Source organism: Gallus gallus, chromosome 1 (genome assembly GCF_016699485.2).
Source record: "Gallus gallus isolate bGalGal1 chromosome 1, bGalGal1.mat.broiler.GRCg7b, whole genome shotgun sequence".
Taxonomy (NCBI): Eukaryota; Metazoa; Chordata; class Aves; order Galliformes; family Phasianidae; genus Gallus; species Gallus gallus.
In genome coordinates, this window is record NC_052532.1 from 53,235,601 (window position 1) to 53,247,793 (window position 12,193).

The 12,193-nt window shown below is 45.1% G+C and overlaps 1 protein-coding gene across 1 annotated transcript in view; it reads left to right on the plus strand.

The window, feature by feature from the left end:
- SYN3 (synapsin III) overlaps positions 1 to 12,193 on the plus strand; it is a 204,811-nt gene that overhangs the window by 167,509 nt on the left and 25,109 nt on the right. The window contains exons 7-8 of the mRNA XM_003640389.6: positions 1,091 to 1,153; positions 10,653 to 10,795. Of these exons, the coding sequence (XP_003640437.1) occupies positions 1,091 to 1,153; positions 10,653 to 10,795 (206 nt within the window). The remainder of the gene's footprint in view (positions 1 to 1,090; positions 1,154 to 10,652; positions 10,796 to 12,193) is intronic.

Sequence of the window (12,193 nt, forward strand, 5' to 3'; positions counted from 1 at the left end):
AGTTTGTTTATCTGTTCTCAAATAAATAGGAGAGCCATTCATCTGTCAAAACTCAACTCCGGATCTCCAGGTTAACTGCTTGATGAATAGAGCTCAGTGCTTCAGGTATTTAGGTGGACAGAAGTTCCTTTTAGAGCACTTCCCAAGAAAGCAAATAAAAATATGCAATAAAAATTAATGTGTTATTTATCAAAGGGATAGTAGATAGATCAGATAGACCTGATTGCTCTCCTGGTATGGGCACTTCCTACGTGGCTGTGCAGCCCAACTCTCAGCCAATCCCTACAAGTGAATCCCTGCACGAGCTGAGGAACAGGAGGCAGAGAGGATGGTTCTGCTCCCTCCAAGTAAAATCCCACGTGTACATTAAGATGCACATGCATGGCTCAGATGGCAGGACCCTACCCAATGTAAACACCACAAGAGCCAGAGTGAAGACATGACATAATTTTTTTCTATTTTTATTGCTGATCCCAACCCTTCTTTGTTCTCTTTTATTCCCTACACCCACCCCTAAGTTAGAGGAGAAAGGGAGAGGCTTTATGAATAGATGGACTTTGTGAGTCCTACCCGAGGGCTGGCCCTTGTTCCCCTCTCCTTCCCCCACCACTGCTGGAGGGAGGGGAACAGGAGCTGCAGAGGGACTGCTCACACTCACGCTAAAGGCCAAAGCAGTCTGTGTGAAAAGAGAAACAACCCTCATCTTTCTTAGAATTCAGATGTTTTCAGCGTCTGAAAGTGTTGGTGTATTCACGCTGGCAGGTGGAGCTTTTTACATGCACACACACACACATACATGCGTATCCACACGTACACAGTGGGGGAGAAAAGACGGTTTTAGAGATTACTGTTATCATGCAGCAAAAGAGGGTCAGATCTGAAGAGTTCTGCCTGTCCTCTGTTTCCGACCACGTGTGTCCCAGCAAAGAGCCACTTGCTTATTGTGCTGCCACCTGGGCAGTCTTTATTGGACCTGTTTATCTTCCCATCAGCATCCAGGCGGGGGATGAAAGCCACCGAATGAAAGTAAACTATTTCAAATACAATGGCTGGAAATAAAGACTAATGAGTTCCTTCTTCTGTCTTTCAGCTCACGACTCCGAATTTCCCTGTAGTGGTGAAGCTGGGACATGCTCACGCTGGAATGGGGAAGGTAAGTAAAGGAAAAAAATACATGTAGTTCAGGAAAGAGATATCTGTGTGGCACAGCCTCCTTGCCTGCAACCAGCCAGCAGGGAGTTAAACCTTCCCACAGTCTATCTGGGTGGCACTGGCTGTTCCTGTGGGAGAAAAGGCCTCCTGCTGCTGTCACGCACAGAGCCAGGCAGTGGTGTTGGGCTGAAGGCTGCCAGGGTGTGGGAGGGGGTTCAGAAGGGTGGGGGGAAGGCTGGCCGGGCGGGAGCCATTCAGCTTGTCTTTTATACATTTTCTGCTCTTCCGAAAGTAGTGATGTTGTTTATTCAAGCACCTGCAATGTGCAGCTACACCCCATAGCTCTCACAATGAGGCACAGCAGCTCTGGTCTTTCTGAGCGCATGACGATGACCTTATTGAATAAAGTGGGAGCCCTTCAGCTATTTTTTTCCTCCTTGCAAGGAAGAACAAGACCTTACAAAGCAGAGTGGTTGGTTGCCTGCCAAGGAATCCTGAAAAACAGTTCGCTCTGCAGAAGGACCTGTTTGTTTTTCCCAGGCTCGCTGGGATCTTTATTCCCCCAGTGAATTGCCAGCCCCTGTTTCTGGGGGTGCCTGGACTCCCTTTTCAGCCAGGCATCACCAGTATGTCCCTGCTGCACTTTCGCCTCCTCCTTCTTTCATTTACCTCTTTAAAAAAGCATCCTCTGTCTATCCAAAACACGATCTGTTCAGAGTTAGGGAACTCTGATGCATCATCTCTGAATCCAAATGGGTGGCACATGAACTTTGTAACTGGTATCCCTGTCACAGCACTTCTCTAGAGAAGACCATTCTCCCTGCCTCACACTGTTTGCCTGAAAAGTATACATAGGTACACCATACCTAAGTCTGGTACAGCCTGTTTGCTTGCAGCCCGTGAACAAAAGTGCTTTCTAGCTTCCTGGATCACACACAGAAGCACTCAACGATCATCCTTGCTTTGGTTGAAGCGCGTCCATGTGTGGATGGTAGCTGCTGGAGCGGAAGTGGACTCAGATCCCTGGGCAAGTGGTGGTGGTGGCTTTCAGCATCAAAGAGCAAACATTTAAACAAGCAGGAAAAGTTTGTTAAAATATTGGTGTTTCATATTTGAAACAGGCAGAGGTGTCATTGAATTAGACTACTTGCATGCAGACAGCTTTGAGCTGCTTGCAGCACGAGCTGCTGAACATGTCCCCAAGAAGGATTTCATTAGCAAACTCCTAACAGGATAGAACAGGAGGAAGAAGACTCTCCTTGATGAAAGCCTTCAAGTTCTCTGAGGCCCTGTGGGGTTTCTTAGTCCTGCTGCAATTCTGGGTCTCTCTGACCACTACACAGTTTCATCTGTAATGTAGGGAGGGATTCATGTGTCTCTCTTTGCAACATGGACCCTTGGGTGGCTACGGAGATGAGGAAAGAATCAAAGGAAAGCATCCCACCCTGAGCAGTTTGCAGACAGAACAGTCCTCAGAAGCTGTTGTCTTCTGCACCACTGCAGATCTTTTTCCACCTCTCATTTTCTCTTCCATTTTACTCTTCAATGATCTTAGTTTTTGCTGTCACAAGCTATAGGGAAAGACAGTTTCTATTCAAAGTTCAGGCTCAATTATATGCAGTGGTACAAGGGGGGCTACATAGGAAGTTATTCCGGATGCAGATTTGTTGAGACCCAGCATCCAAGAAGAAAGAACTGGTCTGAGGCCAAGTTTACTTTAGTCCATTACAAAATGTAGGGACTAGTAGCAAAGTCTGGATGTGGCACTGGGCACTTGTCTCTGTAGTTAATGGGGAAGGTACAGAAAGGAAGGGCTGTTGACCTTATAGTTTTAGTTTGGGGCTCTTCTCCAGCCACAAACAGCCTGAAGGTAAGTTGAGGCTGATTAAATTTGATTTCCTGAAGTCCTGTTTCATTTCATTGCACTGAGAAAAAAAAAAAAAGAGAAGAGAGAGAGTGAAAATAAAGAACAAATCAGTTGGTTTAGAATACAAGTAACAGGAATTTGTTTTGTTTTATTTTTAAGACAATGGAGTTCAAGACGGGGCTGACAGAAAGAAAATAGAGAAAATGTCAGGAATCCAGATAAGCAGAACTATGGGCTTACTGGAAAAGTAGCACCTAGAGGTAAAAATATAGAGAAATAAATAAGAATAATCAAATGTAAATGTCCTTTTAAGTAACTTAGAAGAGAAACGTTCCCTGGAGACACAATTATTTTAACCACCATAACATAAAAGCAATAATCAGTGATAATAAGGAGATTATAGGGGATAATAGAGAAATTACAGAGAGAGAGAAGATTTCTTGGCCTTCAGAAGTAAAGATGACAGAAAGAAATAGCAGGTCATTATCTCTGAAATATACATAGGAAGAAACGAGAGAGGTTTGCTCTTGGTTTGGATGAGAGTAAGAAAGTAAAAGTTAATAAAGCATCGGCGTCAGGTCATGTTTTGTGTAAAAGCAGTGACCGAAGAAACAAAGGATAAAATAACCAACCTATTAGCCAAAGTACACATTCGAGCATTAAAAATAGTACTTACTGTAGCAAATGATGCCAAGATAGAGAGCCATGTACCTGTACCTGTAATGGGTGCTTCAAAGGATGCGAGCATTCAGATTACAATCTCATTACCAGGAGAAATTGTCAAGGAAGTGCTTACATTTTTCTTGCTATTAATGATAAAATCACATATAATGGGAGGCACCAAGACAATGAAGAATGAGCAAAGATGGGAAGTCCATACACTGCTTTTCTTTATTTGTACTGAGGTAGTGGCCAGGAGCCAGACAAAGAGAAGGCTTCATCCCCAACCAGCTCCACTTGACTTGTGGGGATGTATTTGTGTCATTTCACAGTTCATCATTTTCTCTGTTACAGACCAGAGTGCTACAGTGATTACCTGATGCTTACTGCTAATCCATGCTCATAAGGCTCGTAGCACCGTAAGAAGCACTGACTGTTTATTATGTCGTGATAATGTCTAGCAAGAGCCCAATTCTAATAGTCAGGCTTTCATTTTCAAATATCCTGTGTTTTCAAAACATTTTTTATGAATTCATTCACCACGCTTTTTAGTGAAAGAGCTGAGCAGGGAATGCTTCAACGTAAAATGGAAAATAGCTGCATTAGGACTTGTAAGAAACAGGCTCTGATCATTTTATCTTGGAAGAGGGACAGTCAGTATTCAAAGTCAGAACAAAGAGGGGTGACGGTATACCAGCAGTGCTCTTGCCAAGTGATGTGTGCATGTAAGGTGTGGGTTGGAGCTGAAGAAAATAAAACCAGAATAAAAGGCATCCCTTGTAATTTCTGTTGAGAAATCCAGAAACAACAGCCTCTGTGTTGACTTCAGCAGAGGCACCAGGAATAGCCTTCACCAAGAGAGAATAAAGGCCCCCAGGCAATTTATTTATCTAAAAGCTGGATACATGCTCCTCAGCCCCTCGCATGACTATGATTAACCCCCTTCCAAAATTTGAAGTCACCCCTTATTTTATGGGCACTGAAAAACTGTAGCGAGTATTCTGTGTACTGTTAGTCCAATACCGTATTGATACAGATGCAATATCAGAAATATTACTTAGGTGATGGTTTACAATGGAGTCAGCAAACAGCTTTCTCAAGCTGTATTTAAGCTCCCCAACAGTATCCGAGGTCTTTTCTAGGAAAAGCTGGGAGCAGTGCTTCCTCATGTTGCACTGAACTGTTGTTCACCCAGCAATTCACAAGAGGTCAAGGCATTTTGAAGTGCTGTGCAGTTTGAGCCTATCTATCCTAGATGTGGCTGGGGGGGTCTCTGTTGAATAGGGTGAGTGCTACAGTGAGAAAGAAGTAGTACTTCTTCCTGACTCCAGATCTTGTAATGCCTGAGCCCACTGGAAGAAATAAAGCTCTGAGTGTGTTGATATCTGGCATTTGTATGTTAACATGACCCCAAAGTGCCCTAGGAACAGAGCCCAGCGCTACAAGTCACTCAAAGAGCCTCTTCACCTCTTCCTGATCAGATCATGAGAAAGAGACAACTGCCAGATCTGCAAAGAGAGGAAAAGCAGTTTCCATTCGTGTGGCTTTACATATATTTATATAAATCTAATAAATATATACATATATTGCTACTTCCGTTTTATTTTTAGGTCTCTCTAATTAGGCCAGTTTAAGAGTCACCTCCTCTCTATGCCTGCCCCATAATTACGAAAACGCCTCCTCCAGTACAAATTCTGGCTCAGATGAATTTATTACACTGCAGAAGAAAAACTTGTTGTTCATAATAATGTGGTCAGAGTTATTTTCTCTCTTACTGGATGGGAAAGACTTCTCTCTCTTTTTTCTTTTTTTTTCTCTCTCTCTCTTTTTTTTTTTTTTTTTCTGGTATAAATATAGCACAAACTAAACAGAGCCACTATGTAATGTAAAAATACCACAAGCTTTTTATCAGGAAGGACAGCTCATCACCTTGTCTCTCTCGGGACTGGAAATAGAATGTTCTAAAAGTGAAAGCTTTGAAAATCCAATGCACTGAAGAGGAAAGGAAGGGGAAAAGGCTGCCTTGGTTTGTCAAGGAACAAATATTTTCTTTCACAAGAGGGCAAATAATGACATGTACCATTCAGAACAGAGAAGCCCAATCACTGTGTTCCCACTGACTCATGAGTGAGGAGGTACCACCCGTCTTGAAAATAGCAAGAGCATCCTCCTCATTTCTTGCACGGCAGTCTGGAACCTTTTGCTGGACACAAAAAGTGGTGACTGAGCCAGGATATTGGGGTCCAGAGCTGCCAAGACCTGTGGTTGAGAGCAGCTATTCATTCGTAACTTAATAGGAATTGTAAGACTGAATGTAGTAGAGACAGTGTAACATTCGGAAAGCTCCAGTTTGAGGATAAGGAAGTGAAGACTTCAGTATATCTATATTATTTTGAGACAGGTCAAAGGGCAAAGCACATTTGGTTAGGCCTAAAATGAATGTGTGCCAGCTGGCTCGAGTATCTGCTGAGAAGGGGCTGTGACATGGGGAAGAGGGAAGCAGAGAGGCAGGAAGCCCTCTGTGCAGAGCCAGCTGTCCCAAGATGGCACAGTCACTGCAAAAGGCAATGTGCAGGTCAATGTGGATGAGAACTCCCAAGCTCCATGAAGCCAGGCCAGCTCCTATGAAGGAAAGCAGTCAGAGCTTGCATTTTCACAAGCCTATTAAGACTCAGTTATACACCACAGAGCCAAATCCGGCCCTGACTCAGTTTAGGACATTCACCTTGCAGCTGAACCTGCCTCTAAGCCCAGTTTGGACAGAGAAACTGCATCTGCAAGCCACGTCCCCCGTGGTGTGGGTTTAACTGGTGAGGTTGAGCAAACGCTGGATGGCACTTGGCAAGGCAAGGCAAGGGCAGCCCTTGCAAACTACTGTACTTCTGACACTTCAGCCAACTGACTCTTATTTTTTTCATGTGGCCACATCACTAATGAAAGCAAAAGGGCAGTGAGGCAATGCATGCAGTACTTAGGTTGAAGAGGAGAGAGGAAGGCCACAGCCCTGGGATCATGGTGTGCAGGAAGATGTGGGGTATGCAAGAGGCAGGGAGGAGATTTGGGGCCTGAGAGACTGAGGCAGTAGAAGTTTAGAAGCCTTTCAGTATCTATAGGGGGGCTCTAGGACAAAAGGAGACACTCTTTCTCAGAGTTTCTTGTGATAGCAAATGGGTTCAAACTAAAAGAGGAGAGATTTAGATTGGATACCAAAAAAAAAAAAAAAAAGTTTTTATTATAAGGGTAGTGAACTGAACAGGTTGACCAGGAATGTGGTGGAAGCTCCATCCCTGGAGACATCCAAGGCCAGACTGGAGGGGCTCTGAGCACCCTGCTCTAGCTGTAGGTGTCCCTCTTCATTGCAGGGGAGTTGGACTTGATGGCCTTTAAGGGTTCCTTCCAACTCAAACAATTCTATGAGTCCATGAAGATTCTGCCCAGTTCTGCACAGGAAGAGTTAGATAAATGCCTGTTGGAAAAGCTGCAGATGGGAATGGGCACAGTATCTTCTTCTGAAGTGCCATCACTAGTCACAGAGTGTGACACACTTGTGTGAGCATATCCCTGGGGATCCAGGTCCCTCTCTGCCACAGCCAGAGGAGTGTGGTGGGGCACTGCTGGCACCCTCATGCAAAAAAGAGAGCCAGAAGGGAAGCGGGGGACTCTCCCCAGGAGATTTCTTGCTCAGAAAAGGCATTTGTCAACACACTGCCCCAAGCTCCTCACAACAGGTCACTAAAACGCTACAGCAAACAGCAGCTGATGGCTCCAGAATGAGCCTATTGCTGCTCAAACAGCCAGCACAGCTAAGCAAACAGGCTGGCAGGGCAGGGGCTGTATTTGCACATAGTGTTTGCACTCCTCTGCGCAGCTAATGGGATATTGCGTTTATCCTAAGAAGGGTGCAAAAAAAAAAAAAAAGAGAGAGAGAGAGAGAAAATAGCTTCCTGATGATTTCTTTCCAACTTCTTTCCCCACTTCCACACTGTGGCCAGCCTGCTGTTTTAGAAAGCAGATTTATTCCTTACTAGGTAAATCGATAATTATTTGATCAATAATCATTTTTAACAGTCCCATCCTAAGTGATGCCTTCTGTCATCACACTACATACATTCTGCCTTTGGTTATCTTCCATGAATTTTTTCCTCCCGTTAGAAGAATGGCTATTTTATCAATGTGTAGAACAGCTACAAGTCTGGAGGAAATTAATTATAAGAAATGTAAAAGTGGAAAGCTAATAAAATGGTGAACTTGATAGATAAGGCAGGAAATAAATCTAATTTGACTGTAACTGGAGTGCTTCCTGTTTATGAAGTAATAACCGCATCCAGGCCTAAGCCAGCATTAACCCAGGACACAGTTGTTATTTTGTCAGATTTGGCTGGCTCTAACAATTAACAAGGGGCAGCTCAGATTTCAGCTTTGGTGTGGTGATTATTTTGATGCCTGGTGGGAAACAGGGCCTTGGCCTCCCAGAAGGGGAGCTGGCAAGGTACTTTCTCTGAAAAGCCCATGGGAACGTCTGTGGCACAGGCTGGGAAAGAAGGCAAAGCTATTTCCAGGGGACAGTGCAATGCTGTAGCACCAGGGGTATCATCTGCTGTGTTCATTTCTTAATTTGTGTCAGGTCCCATGGAGAAAATGTTCTTCAAGTTCATCCTCTCTCTCCCCATAGGGAGGAGCTGATGGAGAGCAGGAAGGAATTCACCCTTCCTTCCTATAGCCTCATGGGCCAACACTCCTGGGCTGAGACCACAAATGCCTCAGCCAAGGCCCAGAGACATCTGTTGTACAAGCACAGCACTTTGTGTCAGATCCCATAAAGGTCCCCGTTCCAAGTAGGTCATTCATATTCATATACCTGTAGGTGTCCCTGTGCATTGCAGGGGAGCTGGGTTAGATGGCCTTTAAAGGTTCCTTCTGACTCAAACTATTCTATGGTTCTGTGATTCTATAATGCCTTTTATCTTTCCTCATTACTAAAGTGGTCTAGAAGAGTGTGGCAACCCCACGCTTTGCGCACTCCTCAGGTCCCTCCTGCCATCACCTCCTTGGGGTGGCATTCTCCCCTTGATGTAACACATCCCAGCCACTCTTATCTCTATAGCAAAGGCACCTGGCACTGCCCAGCCTGCATGCCCTCCCCCAGGATTTTGTGAGCTGTGCCCAGCCCTGGGGCTCCCCTAGCCTGAAGTGCTCCCCATCAAGACATAAGAGGCAAAAGTCCAGCCCAGAGCTGGCAGCTCTCTCACACAAAATACAAAGGTTTACACTGACCCTTTGGGTTTTAAATTCCCTTTTTTTTTCTTAGTTTTCCCCCATTCCTCCATATGGTGGTAGTCTTCCTCTGCTCCATTTCTCATTCAGTCCCGAATAGCAGGAGCCCAACCCTTGCCATAGAAAAAGGGAAGAGGACAAGGAGTATTCTGCATTCAGCAAGAGGAAAATGAGACACTAGGCCTTTTTTTCTCTTTGTTCAGGCTTCTAGAAATGGTCATGGGTCAGATTAGTTGTGTTTTCACCTTCCCCACAACCTGTGCAGTTAACAAGAGCTTCTCTGCACCAGAATGTGGAGGCATCTTCAGCTTCTGGTGCTGGAGCTTGCACAAAGCTGTCCAAACAGTACAACAGGTTAGACACAAGCTTGTTCTCTGTTCTCTAGTGAAGATGGCTCCTGCCCTCTCATGGCTGAAGGCAGATATGTAAAACAACTTGTTTGTTCTTCGCAGAGAAAAACCAAATACCATTGCATGTGTTTCCCTCAGCCGGCTCCACGCAGTCTGGCATCTCCCTCCTTTAACATACACATTGACGCAACTGGGGAGCTCTTCTGGGGCAGAGACCATCTGCTTGCTGCAAGCAAGCACTCAGCAATGCTGGGCTGCAATCCCCACTCGTGATCTCAAGATGTTACCAAACTGCAAAGGATAGGTAATATGTAGAGAAAGGCACTTCCTTGGTCACCCTTTTCACACAGCGCTGCTCTTTTTCTGCCACTTAATCCACCCTTCCTGCATCTGTCCTGCTCTGAGGAAGAAGAATTGCATGGGTTTCTCTGATTCACAAAGCAGATTTTTGCCAATAGACTAAAAGCTACGATTGGTGGTGTGAATGAGGTGAAGTAGTCCACCATGTCCAGCTTGTTCAGCGCTCCTCTCCCAAACCACAGATCATTAGAGCTTGTACCGTTTCGGTCCTTCCTTTCTTTCTTTTTTTTTTTTTTTTTGTTTTGGATAAAGTTCAGAGTGTTTCTCATCAGTGAACACAAATCCATGAAAAACGAGCTTCTCAGAAAATCTCCACTTCACAGGCTCTTGCCATCTCATCTCCAAGTGTGACTCAAGCCCAACGCCCCACCAGCTGTCCTGCGCACACCCATGCCATCCTGCTCTCACAGATCTCTCCAGGCACTACAGGCTCCCCTAGAGACCCCCTTTTCCTTCAGAGCTTGCTTCCAGCCAGGAGACCTGCACCACTCCTCAAAGACAGTCAGGAAGGGGGCAATGTGCAATGCCAGAAAACTGAAGCCTAGAAGTGGCAGACAACCAACTCTATTGATTTCTTGGCACTGATCGTGATTTCCTGGCCACCCAAAATGCTCAGTTTTCCTCCATCTCGACATGGGAAATAGCCGTTCCAATGTCTAAATGAAGTAATGCCCCTTAAGAGATGAAATATTTTTTTGAAGCATCATAAAAGCAATGAGCATTAGCAAGAGCCACCTGGGCAAAACTCAAGCTCTCTCCATGATGCCAGCTTCACCAGGGCTTGTGCATGAGGCAGGAGAAAGGGGTTGCTCTGGTTTAGTTTGGTCTCAGGAACCTTTTTCTTTAAACCATGCAATTTCTGCTCTGTTCTTAACTCTGTCTGTGTTAACTGACATTGTGTGATTCAGGCACGGAGATGACTTCCACTTACCAAGTATTCCTGTTCTTTTTGCACCTGTCGTGGTCTTGCTGAACTTTTGGCTATCAAGGTCAAAGTTGAGAACCAGTATGACTTCCGTGACATAGCCAGCATCATAGCCATGGCAAAGACCTACGCCACCTCTGAGCCATTCATCGACTCCAAGTATGACATCCGAATCCAGAAAATTGGCAACAATTACAAAGCTTACATGTGAGTGTGTGGCTGTGTCGGGGTGAGATACGGGGAGATATTGCTGGGGATGAAGTTCATTCAGTGTCTGGGCAGGAACAGGAGGCTGACTTAATTTATTTGAAAAATGGCCCCATTGTTCTCCTCCCACCATCATTGTCACTGGAAAATAAACCCTTCTCTATCTGTTGCTGAGCTTCACTTCGTTTCCACAATGAAAACCATGTTCTACCACCTCCACCTTTCCTAGTGAAAGGGGTCAACAAATCCAGCCATTTAGTAAACCCCTCCATCTCCCCATGTCTTCCTGTGGGAACCAAACCCACCACCTTCCCAGCTGGACAATAAAAAAGGGGAAGCAATGAAACAAGAGGGGTGTCCCAACAGCACTGGGGAGCTGAAAAGTTTATCAGAGCTGGTTGCACCTTGTGGAGTCCTACAGTGTCCAACCTATAGCAATGCCCTGTCTCCTCCCAAGCCAAGAGGTCATGGCACCATGCTCACAGGAGGGCATGAGGAGCATGCAGCACCAGGTAAGGATGGTCTCAACTTGGCTAGAATGCGGGGTTTCCATCGGCACTTTGCATGATTGCTCCCTGAAGCATACAAAGGAGGGAGAGGAGGAGGACAGATATTTCTGCAGGTCCCCCACAGTTCCTCCCTGCTCTGCAGGGTAATAAGGGAGTGGCACGAAAGCAACACTCAACAGTGATGTGTCTGAAAATATTAAAAAGCACTCGGCCAAATTTCAGTAGTCGTCAACTCAAGCTCAATTAAAGATGTAACCACATGACTCAAGAAAACACCTGCTTCTTTTTACTGCAAACCAGTAGACAAGCAAAGCCAAATAGCACGGCTTCTCCAGCAATACCACTCCTTAGCCAGCTGCAGAATTCGGGACAAGTAGACAGCTCTAGCAGTGCATTCTTCAGATCACCAGATACGTTTCATGTGTTACCTAAGACCTGCAACACTGTGAGTTGCAGGCCATATAGCTCTGGTGCAAACATAGTTAAGTAAGATAATCAAAAGCATGTGCTCACATATTTTTCACTTCTAGCTGCCTGGTTGGATTCCTAGCACAGAGGTATTTAAATAAGCTAGATAATGACTGTGTTCTTCTTGGGAAGGACCTGTGGGACACTCAGCTACTTCATGCGAACCCAATGAGAGAAATGTTGTTTTAAATCTGATCAGGTCGACAACAGTTCAAATTAGCCAAAGGAAAGAAGGTATTAAATGTCCATTAAAATTCCCTGTTCCTGCCAACCTACTCAGCGTTGGGTCCTGAGTCTGCTCCCAGCCTGTCCCTGTGTGAAACAAGGACCCAGTTAGGCTGACCATGTCCTGTCCCTGCTTATTATTAGCACCCACCACACTCTCATCCAGGCAGTGATCAGAAATAATATGGGATATTGA